Source organism: Oncorhynchus tshawytscha, linkage group LG11 (assembly GCF_018296145.1).
Source record: "Oncorhynchus tshawytscha isolate Ot180627B linkage group LG11, Otsh_v2.0, whole genome shotgun sequence".
In the NCBI taxonomy this organism is placed as follows: Eukaryota; Metazoa; Chordata; class Actinopteri; order Salmoniformes; family Salmonidae; genus Oncorhynchus; species Oncorhynchus tshawytscha.
Window position 1 is genome coordinate 54,346,228 of NC_056439.1, and position 21,628 is coordinate 54,367,855.

The following is a 21,628-nucleotide window of genomic DNA, read 5'->3' on the forward strand; positions in this document are numbered from 1 at the left end:
ATTCAGGCTTTAACAACAAAATATGGAAAAAGTCAAGGGGTGTGAAGGCACTGTACCAAAAACTTCCAAAGGGGGGCCTACTTTCTGAAACAATGTAAATAGTCCGGCCATTTGATGAATTGTTCAACAGTCTTGGGGGTAGAAGCTGTTAAGGGGCCTTTTGGACCTAGACTTGGTGCTCCGGTATCGCCTGCCATGTGGTACTAGAGCCAACAGTCTTGGGGGTAGAAGCTGTTAAGGGGCCTTTTGGACCTAGACTTGGTGCTCCGGTATCGCCTGCCATGTGGTACTAGAGCCAACAGTCTTGGGGGTAGAAGCTGTTAAGGGGCCTTTTGGACCTAGACTTGGTGCTCCGGTATCGCCTGCCATGTGGTACTAGAGCCAATAGTCTTGGGGGTAGAAGCTGTTAAGGGGCCTTTTGGACCTAGACTTGGCGCTCCGGTATCGCCTGCCATGTGGTACTAGAGCCAACAGTCTTGGGGGTAGAAGCTGTTAAGGGGCCTTTTGGACCTAGACTTGGCGCTCCGGTATCGCCTGCCATGTGGTACTAGAGCCAACAGTCTTGGGGGTAGAAGCTGTTAAGGGGCCTTTTGGACCTAGACTTGGCGCTCCGGTATCGCCTGCCATGTGGTACTAGAGCCAACAGTCTTGGGGGTAGAAGCTGTTAAGGGGCCTTTTGGACCTAGACTTGGCGCTCCGGTATCGCCTGCCATGTGGTACTAGAGCCAACAGTCTTGGGGGTAGAAGCTGTTAAGGGGCCTTTTGGACCTAGACTTGGCGCTCCGGTATCGCCTGCCATGTGGTACTAGAGCCAACAGTCTTGGGGGTAGAAGCTGTTAAGGGGCCTTTTGGACCTAGACTTGGCGCTCCGGTATCGCCTGCCATGTGGTACTAGAGCCAACAGTCTTGGGGGTAGAAGCTGTTAAGGGGCCTTTTGGACCTAGACTTGGCGCTCCGGTATCGCCTGCCATGTGGTACTAGAGCCAACAGTCTATGACTTGGGTCACTGGAGTCTTTGACTATTTTTTGGGCCTTCCTCTGACACCTGACGCCTGGTATATAGGTCCTGGATGGCAGGAAGCTTGGCACCAGTGATGTACTGGGCTGTACACACTACCCTCGGACGCCGAGCAGTTGCCATACCAGGCGGTGATGCAACCGGTGAGGATCAGGACGACGAGGGCAATCTAAATCGGCCATAACAAAGCATAGTACGCTATGTGTCCCATGGCGTCAATACAGTGGCAGCAGGCATTTACACTGAACACAAAAATAAACACAACAAGTGTTGGTCCCGTGTTTCATGAGCTGAAATAAAAGATCCCAGAAATGTTCCATACTGCACAAGGTCCCATTGTTTCATGAGCTGAAATAAAAGATCCCAGAAATGTTCCATACTGCACAAGGTCCCATTGTTTCATGAGCTGAAATAAAAGATCCCAGAAATGTTCCATACTGCACAAGGTCCCATTGTTTCATGAGCTGAAATAAAAGATCCCAGAAATGTTCCATACTGCACAAAAAGCTTATTTCAGTCAAATGTTTCGTCAAGATAATCCATCCACAACAGGTGTGGCATAACAAGATGCTGATTTAACCCCATGATCATTACAGGTGCACCTTGTGCTGGGGACAATAGACTGTTCTCTCAGCTTGATTAAAAATGGTGCCGACAGAGAAGTGCCTCAATTCTACTTGTTCAGAAACTGTGCAGTATTTAGTTAAATATATTATTTCTTACATTGTTAGCCCAGAAAACCTTACATTTTATTACATACAGAACTATTGGATATCAGAGAGACTAAATTAGACTGAATTCTGCATATTGTTAGGTTAGATTACTTGTTAGATATTACTGCACTGTCAGGAACTAGAAGCACAAGCATTTCGCTACACTCGCATTAACATCTGCTAACCATGTGACCATTAACATGTGCTAACCATGTGACCAATAACATCTGCTAACCATGTGACCATTAACATCTGCTGACCATGTGACCAATAACATCTGCTGACCATGTGTATGTGACCAGTACAATTTGATTTGAATAAAAGGCCACTAAATAGTGCAGTTTTGTTACACAACACAATGCCACAGATGTCTCAGGTTGAGGGAGCGTGCAATTGGAATGCTGACTGTAGGAATGTCCACCAGAGCTGTTGCCAGAGAACTAAGCCGCCTTTAGAGAATTTGGCATAACGTCCAACCGGCCTCACAACCACAGATCATGTGTAACCACGCTAGCCCAGGACCTCCACATCCGGCTTCTTCACCTGATGTCACAATTGTGAACAGAGCGCCCCATAGTGGCGGTGGGGTTATGGTATGGGCAGGCATAAACTACCGACAATTAACACAATTGCATTTTATCGAAGGTCAATTTGAATGCAGAGATACTGTGACGAGATCCTGAGGGCCGTTGTCGTGCCATTCATCCACCGCCATCACCTCATGTTTCAGTATGATAATGCACGACCCCATGTCTCAAGGATCTGTACACAGTTCCTGGAAGCTGAAAATGTCCCAGTTCTTCTATGGCCTGCGTACTCACCAGACATGTCACCAATTGAGCATGTTTGGGATCGACGTGTACGACAGCGTGCTCCAGTTCCTGCCAATATCCAGCAACTTCGCACAGCCATTGAAGAGGTGTGGGACAACATTCCACAGGCCACAATCAACAGCCTGATCAAGTCTATGTGATGGAGATGTGTCACGCTGCATGAGGCAAATGGTGGTCACACCAGATACTGACTGGTGTTCTGATCCACGCCCCTACCTTTTTTTAAGGTATCTGTGACCAACAGATGCATACCTGTATTCCCAGTCATGTGACCTACATAGATTAGGGCCTCATGAATTTATATCAATTGACTGATTTCCTTAAATTAACTAACTCAGTACAATCTTTGTAATTGTTGCATTTATATTATTATTCAGTGTATATAGACGATAAATCGCCATAGTCTATAATATCGGTGTGAATGTTGGCTCAATGATTTGTTTTTGCTATTTAATGAAAAGGCATGACCAATCCAGATGTCCAGATTTGTACAGGTGGGGGGACAATCAGTGAGGGCACTATCCAATATACATGAGCATTAACTCCTCAGGGGGCAGGTAGCCTAGCGGTTAGAGCGTTGGACTAGTAACCGAAAGGTTGCAAGATCAAATCCCAGAGCTGACAAGGTAAAAATCTGTCGTTCTGCCCCTGGACAAGGCAGTTAACCCCACTGTTCCCCTGGACAAGGCAGTTAACCCCACTGTTCCCCTGGACAAGGCAGTTAACCCCACTGTTCCCCTGGACAAGGCAGTTAACCCCACTGTTCCCCTGAACAAGGCAGTTAACCCCACTGTTCCCCTGAACAAGGCAGTTAACCCCACTTTTCCTAGGCCGTCATTGAAAATAAGAACTTTTTTCTTCAACCTACTTGACAAGTTAAAAAGGTAAAAAAAATATATTAAAAAAGAATCATCAGATACATTTTTCAATGTTTTGGACACTATCTACACAGGAATAAGAGCGACTAAAAGTGATCACAAACAATGGGATCAGAAATTTGCCTCAAGTCTTCCAACATGAGGTGTCTGGCTGTGTAGAGACTGGAGCCCTGGAGGCTAGCAGGGCAGGGAGGAAATCTTGGTCGCGCCAGCTATCTACAGCCATAGAATGACATATTAGAACGGCCTGTAACGATGGATGGCTGAACTGAGGAGAAGGATGGGGGAGACTGTCTGAACCGAGGAGAAGGATGGGGGACTGGCTGAACTGAGGAGAAGGATGGGGGGGGGACTGGCTGAACTGAGGAGAAGGATGGGGGGGACTGGCTGAACTGAGGAGAAGGATGGGGGGGACTGGCTGAACTGAGGAGAAGGATGGGGGGGGACTGGCTGAACTGAGGAGAAGGATGGGGGGGGACTGGCTAAACTGAGGAGAAGGATGGGGGCGGCGACTGGCTGAACTGAGGAGAAGGATGGGGGGGAGGGCGACTGGCTGAACTGAGGAGAAGGATGGGGGGACTGGCTGAACTGAGGAGAAGGGGGACTGGCTGAACTGAGGAGAAGGATGGGGGCGACTGGCTGAACTGAGGAGAAGGATGGGGGGACTGGCTGAACTGAGGAGAAGGATGGGGGACTGGCTGAACTGAGGAGAAGGATGGGGGGACTGGCTGAACTGAGGAGAAGGATGGGGGGGGACTGGCTGAACTGAGGAGAAGGATGGGGGGGACTGGCTGAACTGAGGAGAAGGATGGGGGGGACTGGCTGAACTGAGGAGAAGGATGGGGGACGACTGGCTGAACTGAGGAGAAGGATGGGGGACTGGCTGAACTGAGGAGAAGGATGGGGGAGACTGGCTGAACTGAGGAGAAGGATGTGGGGTGGGGACTGGCTGAACCCAGGGGGAGAGCCAAGGTCTTAGAGGGGTGGGGACTGGCTGAACCCAGGGGGAGAGCCAAGGTCTTAGAGTAAGCATTAATAGCAAATATCAGACAAATTATCAGACTATGTACTGTGTGTGTGTGTGTGTGTGTGATGAGCATGACCGTGAATATAGAGACGTGTGGACATAAAGCTTGGCTGATTCTCTTCCTGTCCAGCCTCCTGCCAAAACCACACGATCGGTCGGCTCAATGTAAATGAGGAAATTGCTGTTTGAATTGAAACCTCCGTAGCTTGGAGCCTTAATTTCCCCTTTCAGACTGTTACTTCTGCATTTCAACGATGCAGACGGAAGACAAAGAGTCTTTAAAAAAAAAAAAAAAAAAAGACTTCATTTGCATCTTCTTTGTCTGAAAAAGGCCTTTAGCAAAGCGGACACGTTCAGGGCCAAATAGACGGCTCCACATTATGTTCCCCAGGTCACCTGTACTCAAACTGACAACACAGCATGTGCTGGGTTGGGTTGTCCTCTGTAGCTCAGTTGGTTGAGTATGGTGCTTGCAATGGCAGGACAGTGGATTCCCTGGACAACCCATATGAAAACATGTATGTACGGTTTAACTAAGTCGGGATAAAAGCATCTGCTAAAATGGGATATATTTATTACATATTAACTGTAAGATATAAAATGACACTGAGGACAAGAGAGAAAAAAGAATGAAACATTGTTTATAGAAAAGAGAGTGATTGTGGATGAGAGCTAACAAGGAGTCCCTGTCTAAAATACAAACCCCTCAAAACTTCTCACCTACCGGATAGGAATAACAAACCGGAATCGTACTGCCCCCTGCTGGACGACAGGGGTATTACAACAAACCTGGTATCAACAGCCCCGCTGGACGACAGGGGTATTACAACCAACCTGGACGACAGGGGTATTACAACCAACCTGGTATCAACAGCCCCGCTGGACGACAGGGGTATTACAACCAACCTGGACGACAGGGGTATTACAACCAACCTGGACGACAGGGGTATTACAACCAACCTGGACGACAGGGTATTACAACCAACCTGGACGACAGGGGTATTACAACCAACCTGGTATCAACAGCCCCGCTGGACGACAGGGGTATTACAACCCACCTGGATGACAGGGGTATTACAACCAACCTGGATGACAGGGGTATTACAACCAACCTGGACGACAGGGGTATTACAACCAACCTGGACGACAGGGGTATTACAACCAACCTGGACGACAGGGGTATTACAACCAACCTGGACGACAGGGTATTACAACCAACCTGGACGACAGGGGTATTACAACCAACCTGGACGACAGGGTATTACAACCAACCTGGACGACAGGGGTATTACAACCAAACTGGTATCAACAGCCCTGCTGGACGACAGGGGTATTACAACCAACCTGGATTACAACCAACCTGGACGACAGGGGTATTACAACCAACCTGGACGACAGGGGTATTACAACCAACCTGGACGACAGGGGTATTACAACCAACCTGGACGACAGAGGTATTACAACCAACCTGGACGACAGGGGTATTACAACCAACCTGGTATCAACAGCCCCGCTGGACGACAGGGGTATTACAACCCACCTGGATGACAGGGGTATTACAACCAACCTGGACGACAGGGGTATTACAACCAACCTGGATGACAGGGGTATTACAACCAACCTGGACGACAGGGGTATTACAACCAACCTGGACGACAGGGGTATTACAACCAAACTGGTATCAACAGCCCTGCTGGACGACAGGGGTATTACAACCAAACTGGTATCAACAGCCCTGCTGGACGACAGGGGTATTACAACCAACCTGGACGACAGGGGTATTACAACCAACCTGGACGACAGGGGTATTACAACCAACCTGGACGACAGGGGTATTACAACCAACCTGGACGACAGGGGTATTACAACCAAACTGGTATCAACAGCCCTGCTGGACGACAGGGGTATTACAACCAAACTGGTATCAACAGCCCTGCTGGACGACAGGGGTATTACAACCAACCTGGACGACAGGGGTATTACAACCAACCTGGACGACAGGGGTATTACAACCAACCTGGACGACAGGGGTATTACAACCAACCTGGACGACAGGGGTATTACAACCAACCTGGACGACAGGGGTATTACAACCAACCTGGACGACAGGGGTATTACAACCAACCTGGACGACAGGGGTATTACAACCAACCTGGACGACAGGGGTATTACAACCAACCTGGTATCAACAGCCCCGCTGGTTGACAGGGGTATTACAACCAACCTGGTATCAACAGCCCCGCTGGACGACAGGGATATTACAACCAACCTGGTATCAACAGCCCCGCTGGACGACAGGGGTATTACAACCAACCTGGTATCAACAGCCCCGCTGGACGACAGGGGTATTACAACCAACCTGGTATCAACAGCCCCGCTGGACGACAGGGGTATTACAACCAACCTGGACGACAGGGGTATTACAACCAACCTGGTATCAACAGCCCCGCTGGACGACAGGGGTATTACAACCAACCTGGACGACAGGGGTATTACAACCAACCTGGACGACAGGGGTATTACAACCAACCTGGTATCAACAGCCCTGCTGGACGACAGGGGTATTACAACCAACCTGGACGACAGGGGTATTACAACCAACCTGGACGACAGGGGTATTACAGAAAGGCTCTGGAGCAAAGAACCGTCCTTGCTGTCTCTGCCTGGCCGGTTCCCCTCTTCCCACTGGGATTCTCTGCCTCTAACCCTATTACAGGGGCTGAGTCACTGGCTTACTGGGGCTCTCTCATGCCGTCCCTGGAAGGGGTGCGTCACCTGAGTGGGTTGATTCACTGATGTGGTCATCCTGTCTGGGTTGGCGCCCCCCCTTGGGTTGTGCCATGGCAGAGATCTTTGTGGGCTATACTCAGCCTTGTCTCAGGATGGTAAGTTGGTGGTTGAAGATATCCCTCTAGTGGTGTGGGGGCTGTGCTTTGGCAAAGTGGGTGGTGTTATATCCTTCCTGTTTGGCCCTGTCCGGTGGTGTCCTCGGATGGGGCCACAGTGCCTCCTGACCCCTCCTTTCTCAGCCTCCAGTATTTATGCTGCAGTAGTTTGTGTCGGGGGGCTAGGGTCAGTTTGTTATATCTGGAGTACCTCTCCTGTCCTATTCGGTGTCCTGTGTGAATCTAAGTGTGCGTTCTCTAATTCTCTCTTTCTCTCGGAGGACCTGAGCCCTAGGACCATGCCCCAGGACTACCTGACATGATGACTCCTTGCTGTCCCCAGTCCACCTGACCGTGCTGCTGCTCCAGTTTCAACTGTTCTGACTTATTATTATACGACCATGCTGGTCATTTATGAACATTTGAACATCTTGGCCATGTTCTGCTATAATCTCCACCCGGCACAGCCAGAAGAGGACTGGCCACCCCACATAGCCTGGTTCCTCTCTAGGTTTCTTCCTAGGTTTTGGCCTTTCTAGGGAGTTTTTCCTAGCCACCGTGCTTCTACACCTGCATTGCTTGCTGTTTGGGGTTTTAGGCTGGGTTTCTGTACAGCACTTTGAGATATCAGCTGATGTAGGAAGGGCTATATAAATAAATTTGATTTGATATTACAACCAATCTGGTATCAACAGCCCTGCTGGACGACAGGGGTATTACAACCAACCTGGACGACAGGGGTATTACAACCAACCTGGACGACAGGGGTATTACAACCAAACTGGACGACAGGGGTATTACAACCAAACTGGTATCAACAGCCCTGCTGGACGACAGGGGTATTACAACCAACCTGGACGACAGGGGTATTACAACCAACCTGGACGACAGGGGTATTACAACCAAACTGGACGACAGGGGTATTACAACCAAACTGGACGACAGGGGTATTACAACCAACCTGGACGACAGGGGTATTACAACCAAACTGGTATCAACAGCCCTGCTGGACGACAGGGGTATCACAACCAACCTGGACGACAGGGGTATTACAACCAAACTGGACGACAGGGGTATTACAACCAAACTGGTATCAACAGCCCTGCTGGACGACAGGGTATTACAACCAACCTGGACGACAGGGTATTACAACCAACCTGGACGACAGGGGTATTACAACCAAACTGGACGACAGGGGTATTACAACCAAACTGGACGACAGGGGTATTACAACCAACCAAACTGGACGACAGGGGTATTACAACCAACCAAACTGGACGACAGGGGTATTACAACCAACCAAACGACAGGGGTATTACAACCAACCAAACTGGACGACAGGGGTATTACAACCAACCTGGTATCAACTATGTGGCTCGAGATACTATCAAGTTCAATTCACCAGGGCCATACTTGTGAACATAAGCAATCGTTTAAATATAAACAGTTTCTTTGGCTTGATAATGTGTATCAGCCAATTAAAATCATCGATTTACTTGCCTGTGACAGAACTCTAAATTGTAGCTGGTCCCGACAGATAAAATGGTACACATTAGCCCGATGCTAGCCTCACTAGGTGACAGTCATTCTATCCTGGAACAAATTCTGCATCAGCCAATTAAAATCATTGACGTAGTTGGACCCGTTCCAACAGTTGTTCATGGAAGCGTCCTTAACATAACTCAGTACGTTCTGATCCTCAAAGCAACTATCAAGTGTATTTGACTGACTGGTCAGATGACTCTGTGTTTTTTTTTAACCTTATTATAACTTGGCAAGTCAGTTAAGAACAAATTCTTATTTTCAATGACGGCCTACCGGGGAACAGTGGGTTAACTGTCTGTTCAGAGGCAGAACGACAGATTTTTACTTTGTCAGCTCGGGGATTTGATCTAGCAACCCTTTGGTTACTAGTCCAACGCTCCAACCACCAGGCCGCCTGCCTCCTCCAACCACCAGGCCGCCTGCCTCCTCCAACCACCAGGCCGCCTGCCTCCTCCAACCACCAGGCCGCCTGCCTCCTCCAACCACCAGGCCGCCTGCCTCCTCCAACCACCAGGCCGCCTGCCTCCTCCAACCACCAGGCCGCCTGCCTCCTCCAACCACCAGGCCGCCTGCCTCCTCCAACCACCAGGCCGCCTGCCTCCTCCAACCACCAGGCCGCCTGCCTCCTCCAACCACCAGGCCGCCTGCCTCCTCCAACCACCAGGCCGCCTGCCTCCTCCAACCACCAGGCCGCCTGCCTCCTCCAACCACCAGGCCGCCTGCCTCCTCCAACCACCAGGCCGCCTGCCTCCTCCAACCACCAGGCCGCCTGCCTCCTCCAACCACCAGGCCGCCTGCCTCCTCCAACCACCAGGCCGCCTGCCTCCTCCAACCACCAGGCCGCCTGCCTCCTCCAACCACCAGGCCGCCTGCCTCCTCCAACCACCAGGCCGCCTGCCTCCTCCAACCACCAGGCCGCCTGCCTCCTCCAACCACCAGGCCGCCTGCCTCCTCCAACCACCAGGCCGCCTGCCTCCTCCAACCACCAGGCCGCCTGCCTCCTCCAACCACCAGGCCGCCTGCCTCCTCCAACCACCAGGCCGCCTGCCTCCTCCAACCACCAGGCCACCTGTCTCCTCCAACCACCAGGCCACCTGCCTCCTCCAACCACCAGGCCACCTGCCTCCCCTAACCACTAGGCTACCTGCCTCCTCAAAACAGAAGTGCCTAGTCCACGTAATCGCCCCCCAGATTGGATTCCAATGTCACACGGGGCGGGAGGGGAACGGACGGACCCATCTGATTTGTTACATATGTGATAGACTGGAGGATGAGCATTACAAAGTGAACAGTAGGATTTTAGGTGGTCATCTCTAGTTATCCTGCAGATGGCAGTATTGCAGCTCTTGTTAAAGTAGTTTAACCACGAGTCTGGAGGAGGACTCATATCAACAGTATTAAGGGAGTAACACTGGGCTGTATCAGTATCTGATGGAGAATTACTTCTATTTGATAAAGTCATGTAACTCTCTGACTACGGAAGGCACACAGTACTACATAGAGCCACGACCACACGGAACTCTATTCCACAGTACTACATAGAGCCACGACCACACGGAACTCTATTCCACAGTACTACATAGAGCCACGACCACACGGAACTCTATTCCACAGTACTACATAGAGCCACGACCACACGGAACTCTATTCCACAGTACTACGTAGAGCCACGACCACACGGAACTCTATTCCACAGTACTACGTAGAGCCACGACCACACGGAACTCTATTCCACAGTACTACGTAGAGCCACGACCACACGGAACTCTATTCCACAGTACTACGTAGAGCCACGACTACACGGAACTCTATTCCACAGTACTACGTAGAGCCGCGACTACACGGAACTCTATTCCACAGTACTACATAGAGCCGCGACTACACGGAACTCTATTCCACAGTACTACATAGAGACATGACTACATGGAACTCTATTCCACAGTACTACATAGAGCCGCGACTACACGGAACTCTATTCCACAGTACTACATAGAGCCACGACCACACGGAACTCTATTCCACAGTACTACATAGAGCCACGACCACACGGAACTCTATTCCACAGTACTACATAGAGCCACGACCACACGGAACTCTATTCCACAGTACTACATAGAGACATGACTACATGGAACTCTATTCCACAGTACTACATAGAGACATGATTACATGGAACTCTATTCCACATCAGGTAACTCATGCCAGCTGTAAAATTAGATTACATTTTTTAATTTTTTTATAATAAATTAAAACACCTTATTGGACAGCGGGGAAGCAACACAAACATTGGCACAGACACACACACACACACACACACACACGGATGTAGTACTGTATATATGTGGTAGTGGAGGAGGAGGGGCCTGAGGGCACACAGTCAATGTATTGTCATATTTTTAAAATTGTATAAACTGCCTTCATTTGCTGGACCCCAGGAAGAGTAGCTGCTGCCCTGGCAGGAACTAATAGGGATCCATAATAAACCCCAGGAAGAGTAGCTGCTGCCTTGGCAGGAACTAATGGGGATCCATAATAAACCCCAGGAAGAGTAGCTGCTGCCTTGGCAGGAACTAATGGGGATCCATAATAAACCCCAGGAAGAGTAGCTGCTGCCTTGGCAGGAACTAATGGGGATCCATAATAAACCCCAGGAAGAGTAGCTGCTGCCTTGGCAGGAACTAATGGGGATCCATAATAAACCCCAGGAAGAGTAGCTGCTGCCTTGGCAGGAACTAATGGGGATCCATAATAAACCCCAGGAAGAGTAGCTGCTGCCTTGGCAGGAACTAATGGGGATCCATAATAAACCCCAGGAAGAGTAGCTGCTGCCTTGGCAGGAACTAATGGGGATCCATAATAAACCCCAGGAAGAGTAGCTGCTGCCTTGGCAGGAACTAATGGGGATCCATAATAAACCCCAGGAAGAGTAGCTGCTGCCTTGGCAGGAACTAATGGGGATCCATAATAAACCCCAGGAAGAGTAGCTGCTGCCTTGGCAGGAACTAATGGGGATCCATAATAAACCCCAGGAAGAGTAACTGCTGCCTTGGCAGGAACTAATGGGATCCATAATAAACCCCAGGAAGAGTAGCTGCTGCCTAAGCAGGAACTAATGGGGATCCATAATAAACCCCAGGAAGAGTAGCTGCTGCCTAAGCAGGAACTAATGGGGATCCATAATAAACCCCAGGAAGAGTAGGTGCTGCCTTGGCAGGAACTAATGGGGATCCATAATAAATACAAATACAAATGATCCTTTTCTGTAGACTTCTATAGTAAGTCTAACAAAGCTATAGCCTACATCCATTCACATCAGATAGTGTCCTAATGTCCTAACCTACTAATGCATATGGCACTTTGTATGGTACACCCTCAATTCACCATGAACCACCTTGGTCCTGTTCCATATGTCGCCTTGGCTTGCAGGCCACTGAGGTGAAAGCCTTGGCTTGCAGGCCACTGAGGTGAAAGCCTTGGCTTGCAGGCCACTGAGGTGAAAGCCTTGGCTTGCAGGCCACTGAGGTGAAAGCCTTGGCTTGCAGGCCACTGAGGTGAAAGCCTTGGCTTGCAGGCCACTGAGGTGAAAGCCTTGGCTTGCAGGCCACTGAGGTGAAAGCCTTGGCTTGCAGGCCACTGAGGTGAAAGCCTTGGCTTGCAGGCCACTGAGGTGAAAGCCTTGGCTTGCAGGCCACTGAGGTGAAAGCCTTGGCTTGCAGGCCACTGAGGTGAAAGCCTGGTGGTGCCTACCCATGAAGCGACTACGCCCTCTCCTGGTGGGGAGATGTTAGCCTACACTATCACGAGTTGGCTGTATTCTCTACAGCGTTCTAAAGCCTATGCATTATAATAATCATCCACTTCATCACATGAGTTTTGAATCGAGCAACAAGGACCGGAAAGGAACAGTTTTTTCTCAACAGAAAAAGCGTGACACAAAGTGGGCTCGAACCCATGGTTAAACTGCAACCACATCAGCAGTGGGCCACTATGGTCTTGGGGTCAACCACTTCAGCAGTGGGCCACTATGGTCTTGGGGTCAACCACTTCATCAGTGGGCCACTATGGTCTTGGGGTCAACCACTTCAGCAGTGGGCCACTATGGTCTTGGGGTCAACCACTTCATCAGTGGGCCACTATGGTCTTGGGGTCAACCACTTCATCAGTGGGCCACTATGGTCTTGGGGTCAACCACTTCATCAGTGGGCCACTATGGTCTTGGGGTCAACCACTTCAGCAGTGGGCCACTATGGTCTTGGGGTCAACCACTTCAGCAGTGGGCCACTATGGTCTTGGTCAACCACTTCAGCAGTGGGCCACTATGGTCTTGGGGTCAACCACTTCAGCAGTGGGCCACTATGGTCTTGGGGTCAACCACTTCAGCAGTGGGCCACTATGGTCTTGGGGTCAACCACTTCAGCAGTGGGCCACTATGGTCTTGGGGTCAACCACTTCAGCAGTGGGCCACTATGGTCTTGGGGTCAACCACTTCAGCAGTGGGCCACTATGGTCTTGGGGTCAACCACTTCAGCAGTGGGCCACTATGGTCTTGGGGTCAACCACTTCAGCAGTGGGCCACTATGGTCTTGGGGTCAACCACTTCAGCAGTGAGCCACTATGGTCTTGGTCAACCACTTCAGCAGTGGGCCACTATGGTCTTGGTCAACCACTTCAGCAGTGGGCCACTATGGTCTTGGTCAACCACTTCAGCAGTGGGCCACTATGGTCTTGGTCAACCACTTCAGCAGTGGCCCACTATGGTCTTGGTCAACCACTTCAGCAGTGGACCACTATGGTCTTGGGGTCAACCACTTCAGCAGTGGGCCACTATGGTCTTGGGGTCAACCACTTCATCAGTGGGCCACTATGGTCTTGGGGTCAACCACTTCAGCAGTGGGCCACTATGGTCTTGGGGTCAACCACTTCAGCAGTGGGCCACTATGGTCTTGGGGTCAACCACTTCAGCAGTGGGCCACTATGATCTTGGGGTCAACCACTTCAGCAGTGGGCCACTATGGTCTTGGGGTCAACCACTTCAGCAGTGGGCCACTATGGTCTTGGTCAACCACTTCAGCAGTGGGCCACTATGGTCTTGGTCAACCACTTCAGCAGTGGGCCACTATGGTCTTGGTCAACCACTTCAGCCACCTAAAAGTGATGGTGATCATGGCTGATATTTGACAAATCCATAAGGCTCTTTGCTTTTCTTTTCACGATGCATGATAAATGTCCATATTTCATTCATAAAACCACATGGATTTTGTTAAACCCGCAGTAACATCTGCACGTGACCAATAAACGTGATGAACAGAAAACGTGGCAGTTGTTTCATACATGCGAAAATGTGTAACATTAGTAGTAGTCTTGCCAAGGATCAATGTTGGCACACAACATTCTGTTACACACCATAAGGAACAAACACAAATCTTGAATTTCTAGGTTTAAAATATCTATCTAATATCTATCCTCTAGTGGTTGGGGGTTTGACCTATTTTAAGAAATACCATTGGTTGGTGGATAAAGTCTAAACTCTTTGATAGGCTGATAATATATATATATTTATTATGTTTCAGAATATAAATCACTGTCACCTGGCGAGGTTAGCACAGGGCTAATGTTTGCTATGTTATCTTATGGGACCAGCTATAATTTAGCATTCTCTCCCGTGCAAGTTAAGCAACAATTTTTTTAAAATTAGAAACAGTTTAAAATTTAAAATGGCTGCTTTTGTTCGCAAGTACGGCCCCATCATTTTCAAGTTCCAACCATAACACACCGAGTAGTCCAAATATAAAACGAAGTGGCATTCAGTCTGTAGACGACAAAACATAGCCAACAGTAATTCATTTGTGTTAGTGTTTAAAGTAATATTGCATCGTAAGTGTGAAGTAGGCTACACAAAAACTTGAAACAAAAATAAGTAGCAAGTCTGTAGACAAACAATATGGTGTAAAGTCATTTAAGCATAGCCATTATCTAATACCAGAAAGGCAGGATATTAATGTCTATACTGCTGAGCCAGGGGAAAGACACTATAACAAGGAAACACAAGTACCCATATCAATGGGGATGTCGGTCCAGTTGAGGGCACACTTCTGAGTGCAGACCCCGTCCTCGTTGAGCACCACCGTGAGGTCATCCTGGCCCACCGCCACCTTCCCATCAGCCAGGGGAACAACCAGGGGCTCCAGCTGCTTCCCCGTGGGGAAGAGCTCCTTGATGGAGCCCCGCCCATCCATCTGGAGGATAACAGAGGTCTGAGGATACAGAGGGGTATAACACACAACCTCCTTCTATCCACTCCTGTCCTGATTCGGAGCTGAAACAACTGACCTGGTGAAAGCTAATTATAAGCTTCTACCATACCATTGTTAACTTGTCAAGTCTTCTCCAATCAGTGCAGACGAAGAGGTCAAAGCCCCTCTTCATAATAGATAATAATAGCTCGTATACATAATATATATTATATTAGAAGATGTCTTCCACAGGTTCACATGAAATCCACACACAGTGTGTCCTGTTTTGTGCCCCACTGACCCGGATGAGGTAGTAGTCTCTCTTGAAGCCTACACAGATGGAGTTCTCACACCAGGCCATGGACTTCGGGATGTCTGGAGCAGAAAAGTCCCCCTGAAAGACAAACAAAAAACACTTATTGGTTAATACTTATGTCCATAAATGCCCATAAATAAAGATCCTGTCAAGCTCTGTCAGGTTGGACGGGGAGCATCGCTGCAAGGTTGGATGGGGAGCATAGAACTCCCTGTCTCAGCTGTAGCTCGTAGAACTCCCTGTCTCAGCTGTAGCTCGTAGAACTCCCTGTCTCAGCTGTAGCTCGTAGAACTCCCTGTCTCAGCTGTAGCTCGTAGAACTCCCTGTCTCAGCTGTAGCTCGTAGAACTCCCTGTCTCAGCTGTAGCTCGTAGAACTCCCTGTCTCAGCTGTAGCTCGTAGAACTCCCTGTCTCAGCTGTAGCTCGTAGAACTCCCTGTCTCACCTGTAGCTCGTAGAAGTCCCTGTCTCACCTGTAGCTCGTAGAAGTCCCTGTCTCACCTGTAGCTCGTAGAAGTCCCTGTCTCACCTGTAGCTCGTAGAAGTCCCTGTCTCAGCTGTAGCTCGTAGAAGTCCCTGTCTCAGCTGTAGCTCGTAGAACTCCCTGTCTCAGCTGTAGCTCGTAGAACTCCCTGTCTCAGCTGTAGCTCGTAGAACTCCCTGTCTCAGCTGTAGCTCGTAGAACTCCCTGTCTCAGCTGTAGCTCGCAGAACTCCCTGTCTCAGCTGTAGCTCGTAGAACTCCCTGTCTCAGCTGTAGCTCGTAGAACTCCCTGTCTCACCTGTAGCTCGTAGAACTCCCTGTCTCACCTGTAGCTCGTAGAACTCCCTGTCTCAGCTGTAGCTCGTAGAACTCCCTGTCTCAGCTGTAGCTCGTAGAACTCCCTGTCTCAGCTGTAGCTCGTAGAACTCCCTGTCTCAGCTGTAGCTCGTAGAACTCCCTGTCTCACCTGTAGCTCGTAGAAGTCCCTGTCTCACCTGTAGCTCGTAGAAGTCCCTGTCTCACCTGTAGCTCGTAGAAGTCCCTGTCTCACCTGTAGCTCGTAGAAGTCCCTGTCTCACCTGTAGCTCGTAGAACTCCCTGTCTCACCTGTAGCTCGTAGAACTCCCTGTCTCAGCTGTAGCTCGTAGAACTCCCTGTCTCAGCTGTAGCTCGTAGAACTCCCTGTCTCAGCTGTAGCTCGTAGAACTCCCTGTCTCAGCTGTAGCTCGTAGAACTCCCTGTCTCAGCTGTAGCTCGCAGAACTCCCTGTCTCAGCTGTAGCTCGCAGAACTCCCTGTCTCAGCTGTAGCTCGCAGAACTCCCTGTCTCAGCTGTAGCTCGCAGAACTCCCTGTCTCAGCTGTAGCTCGCAGAACTCCCTGTCTCAGCTGTAGCTCGCAGAACTCCCTGTCTCAGCTGTAGCTCGTAGAACTCCCTGTCTCACCTGTAGCTCGTAGAACTCCCTGTCTCACCTGTAGCTCGTAGAACTCCCTGTCTCAGCTGTAGCTCGTAGAACTCCCTGTCTCAGCTGTAGCTCGTAGAAGTCCCTGTCTCACCTGTAGCTCGTAGAAGTCCCTGTCTCACCTGTAGCTCGTAGAAGTCCCTGTCTCACCTGTAGCTCGTAGAAGTCCCTGTCTCACCTGTAGCTCGTAGAAGTCCCTGTCTCAGCTGTAGCTCGTAGAACTCCCTGTCTCAGCTGTAGCTCGTAGAACTCCCTGTCTCAGCTGTAGCTCGTAGAACTCCCTGTCTCAGCTGTAGCTCGTAGAACTCCCTGTCTCAGCTGTAGCTCGTAGAACTCCCTGTCTCAGCTGTAGCTCGTAGAACTCCCTGTCTCAGCTGTAGCTCGTAGAACTCCCTGTCTCAGCTGTAGCTCGTAGAACTCCCTGTCTCAGCTGTAGCTCGTAGAACTCCCTGTCTCAGCTGTAGCTCGCAGAACTCCCTGTCTCAGCTGTAGCTCGCAGAACTCCCTGTCTCAGCTGTAGCTCGCAGAACTCCCTGTCTCAGCTGTAGCTCGCAGAACTCCCTGTCTCAGCTGTAGCTCGCAGAACTCCCTGTCTCAGCTGTAGCTCGCAGAACTCCCTGTCTCAGCTGTAGCTCGTAGAACTCCCTGTCTCACCTGTAGCTCGTAGAACTCCCTGTCTCACCTGTAGCTCGTAGAACTCCCTGTCTCAGCTGTAGCTCGTAGAACTCCCTGTCTCAGCTGTAGCTCGTAGAAGTCCCTGTCTCACCTGTAGCTCGTAGAAGTCCCTGTCTCACCTGTAGCTCGTAGAAGTCCCTGTCTCACCTGTAGCTCGTAGAAGTCCCTGTCTCACCTGTAGCTCGTAGAAGTCCCTGTCTCAGCTGTAGCTCGTAGAACTCCCTGTCTCAGCTGTAGCTCGTAGAACTCCCTGTCTCAGCTGTAGCTCGTAGAACTCCCTGTCTCAGCTGTAGCTCGTAGAACTCCCTGTCTCAGCTGTAGCTCGTAGAACTCCCTGTCTCAGCTGTAGCTCGTAGAACTCCCTGTCTCAGCTGTAGCTCGTAGAACTCCCTGTCTCAGCTGTAGCTCGTAGAACTCCCTGTCTCAGCTGTAGCTCGTAGAACTCCCTGTCTCAGCTGTAGCTCGTAGAACTCCCTGTCTCAGCTGTAGCTCGTAGAACTCCCTGTCTCAGCTGTAGCTCGTAGAACTCCCTGTCTCACCTGTAGCTCGTAGAACTCCCTGTCTCACCTGTAGCTCGTAGAACTCCCTGTCTCACCTGTAGCTCGTAGAACTCCCTGTCTCACCTGTAGCTCGTAGAACTCCCTGTCTCACCTGTAGCTCGTAGAACTCCCTGTCTCACCTGTAGCTCGTAGAACTCCCTGTCTCACCTGTAGCTCGTAGAACTCCCTGTCTCACCTGTAGCTCGTAGAACTCCCTGTCTCACCTGTAGCTCGTAGAACTCCCTGTCTCACCTGTAGCTCGTAGAACTCCCTGTCTCACCTGTAGCTCGTAGAACTCCCTGTCTCACCTGTAGCTCGTAGAACTCCTGTCTCACCTGTAGCTCGTAGAAGTCCCTGTCTCACCTGTAGCTCGTAGAAGTCCCTGTCTCACCTGTAGCTCGTAGAACTCCCTGTCTCACCTGTAGCTCGTAGAACTCCCTGTCTCAACTGTAGCTCGTAGAACTCCCTGTCTCAGCTGTAGCTCGTAGAACTCCCTGTCTCACCTGTAGCTCGTAGAACTCCCTGTCTCACCTGTAGCTCGTAGAACTCCCTGTCTCACCTGTAGCTCGTAGAACTCCCTGTCCTTCCAGTAGTACAGCTGAAGCTTCTTCTTCACTGCAACACACATCCTCAGCTGGGCCTCTCCTGAAGGGGACAGCTGCAGGAAGTAGCAGAAGAAGAAGACGAAATGTCCATTGTCACAGGGAAAACAGAAATGTGTGATACAATTTCACAGATGTTACAGGGAATATCTTTACAGGAGCCGAAGATAAACACAATGAACTGGTTCGCATCAAGACATTTACAAACTATGTCTCCGTCATCAGAGCTGTATTTTACCTGCAGGTCACAGGCGAAGAGCGTTGCCCCTTTGGCCTTGGAGACCACAGTAATCTGCTGAAAGGTCAATAGGTCGTGGACATGGATGTTGTTCTCTGTAGAGAGAGGAACACACATGCAGACACACACGTACCCATGCACACAGACACACACAAACAGACAATATTTAAAACAACCTTTGACCTATGGATTACTGAGATAACCAACCTCATGTTCATGTGAACAATATGGCCGTTTGTTTGCCGAGGAAAATGTTTTACCTAGAAGACTGATGAGGATCTTGTACTGTGAGACAATGAAGAGCTGCGAGGAACAGAAGAGACCAGAGGTGAAACTGAGATGGTGACAATGGTAACTCCCCGTCTCACCTGTAGCGAGCTACAGGTGAGACGGGGAGTTCTACGAGCTACAGGTGAGACTGAGTGAGTGTCAGTTTGTTAAGTCACCAACTCCTTGTCAGTCAAGGACAGCAACGGAGTTGGCCATAGCACATCACAGATCTGGAACAGGGCTGGGACAACAGTGTCACCTAGATTTGTTTCAATCGACGGTACTTTTTGTTATTTGTATTTCCTGTCACATCAACAGAATGTGAAGTGTGCCTACATTACCAGAGATAAGTCACTGAAAGGGGTCCTCTTGGGACAGTGCCTTAAAAGCCTGGAGGGGGGGACAGAGAGAGAGCACTCCCAGCCCCCTCCATCCTCACTTCATCTGCCTACCTGCTGGATCTTCTTGGAGAAGTTCTTGTTGGATTTCTCCAGAGTCACCTCAAACCTGTTGGTACCTACGAGGAAGAAAGAGAGAGTGGATATGTTTCCTTGTTTGAGACATCTGCTACAAGATGGAGGTAATAACACTGGAAACTATTGCACACCGAAGCCAACAATACACACACAAAAACACAGGACAGAGGCTGAAAGCAGAGGTCTCTCTCTCTCTCATTCACCTGCATCCTTTTTGATTCTGTAGAGCAGCAGATGGCCTGGTTTGGTCCCAACTAGAAGCCAGTCCTCTGTGACGTGATAGGAAATAGGAAATAGAAGGACCTCAGCATGGGCTTGTCCCAAATGGCACCCATTTCCTTATGTAGTGCACTACTCTTGATAAGAACCAATAGGGCTCCTAGGAATTAGGGTACCATTTGGTACACACCCTATGAGGACATCAACTGGGAAGCCATTAAAATACAATGCTATTCATTAAATATGACTTGGTCTCTAATAAATCTCTCTGTCATCGACAGGGTGGCCCAAGACAGGGTGACTTTGTTTACAATGATCTGTCACCTCAAAACTCATCAAGCTATAAACTGGTAAAGATATCAGCTGGCTAACGTTAAAATGGTAAACAAACCAGCTAGAGTGGTCTTGTGTTGTTTGTTTAGATAGATAGATAGATAGATAGATAGATAGATAGATAGATAGATAGATAGATAGATAGATAGATAGATAGATAGATAGATAGATAGATAGATAGATAGATAGATAGATAGATAGATAGATAGATAGATAGATAGATAGATAGATAGATAGATAGATAGATAGATAGATAGATAGATAGATAGATAGATAGATAGATAGATAGATAGATAGATAGATAGATAGATAGATAGATAGATAGATAGATAGATAGATAGATAGATAGATAGATAGATAGATAGATAGATAGATAGATAGATAGATAGATAGATAGATAGATAGATAGATAGATAGATAGATAGATAGATAGATAGATAGATAGATAGATAGATAGATAGATAGATAGATAGATAGATAGATAGATAGATAGATAGATAGATAGATAGATAGAGCTGACAATATCAACTTACCCCAGGCCGCAAGACAGTCAATCTGGAGAGGCAGTTTCTCCAGGATAGGTACCGGTTCGTAAGCGTCATGCATTGTGGAGTTTTCCTACTAGCTATATGCTAATGTTTACTTATCCAATCAGTATGACAATAAAAAAAATAAACACTGTCACGTTGACCAACGTTACAAGGCACAACTACAATATCATGTCTCCTCTCTCCACCACCCAGCCGATCAAACCGTTTATTTTATCCGTATTGGTGACTTGAAGATAATTCCTGTCACTTCGTTGAAGCCATGACATCCAAGCAAGTTAAATCCAAAAATGAATCACAAAGAAATTCGTCTATCCAGCTAGCTGAATTAGCGTTAACAAACACACACAAATGCTAACGAAGCTAGCTAGCCTGCCAACTAAATTCCATATCCATCATCCCATTACTAGTTTTGACCCGATCACTTGATAAACTTACATTTTGACAAGAAAATCAGAAATGACTAGATAAATAATATTCGTGCAAATTACTCTGTTTGCTAAAATGTAAAATAAAAAAAAGGCTAGCTAGCTAGCTGGCTAGTTCCGTCTGCTACAGACTCGGGTTCTGCAGACATGTGACTGAAGTCGGTTCAACTCACCAGGGACGAATTAAAACAAGACGCACATTCACGATCCGTTAAGCACCGGGTCGAGGAGAGAATACCGTGCATTGATGTAGGAAGCTTGGGTGAACAACACGCAGGTCAATGCCATCTCAAATGAATACTATTTACATGTTGTATTCATTTTGTATAATTATAACAACGTGGGATTAATATAAATACACTTTAATCGCAGGATAAACAGCAAAAAAGACATACAATAACCTTACAAAT

The 21,628-nt window shown here is 48.8% G+C and overlaps 1 protein-coding gene across 3 annotated transcripts in view; it reads right to left on the minus strand.

Moving 5' to 3' along the window:
* The window catches only part of LOC112240218 (vam6/Vps39-like protein), a 48,787-nt gene extending 27,385 nt beyond the window's left edge, over positions 1-21,402 (minus strand). Inside the window, exons 1-8 of one of the 3 annotated variants that reach the window (XM_042330371.1) lie at positions 20,776-21,402; positions 19,894-19,959; positions 19,667-19,731; positions 19,205-19,247; positions 18,945-19,039; positions 18,664-18,762; positions 15,434-15,526; positions 14,952-15,135 (exon numbers count right to left, since the gene is read on the minus strand). In XM_042330371.1, the coding sequence (XP_042186305.1) occupies positions 14,952-15,135; positions 15,434-15,526; positions 18,664-18,762; positions 18,945-19,039; positions 19,205-19,247; positions 19,667-19,731; positions 19,894-19,959; positions 20,776-20,848 (718 nt within the window). In that variant the 5' untranslated portion in view covers positions 20,849-21,402. The remainder of the gene's footprint in view (positions 1-14,951; positions 15,136-15,433; positions 15,527-18,663; positions 18,763-18,944; positions 19,040-19,204; positions 19,248-19,666; positions 19,732-19,893; positions 19,960-20,775) is intronic. The other 2 variants (XM_042330373.1, XM_042330372.1) reach the window with 2 other exon arrangements.
* Positions 21,403-21,628: the final 226 nt, after the last annotated feature.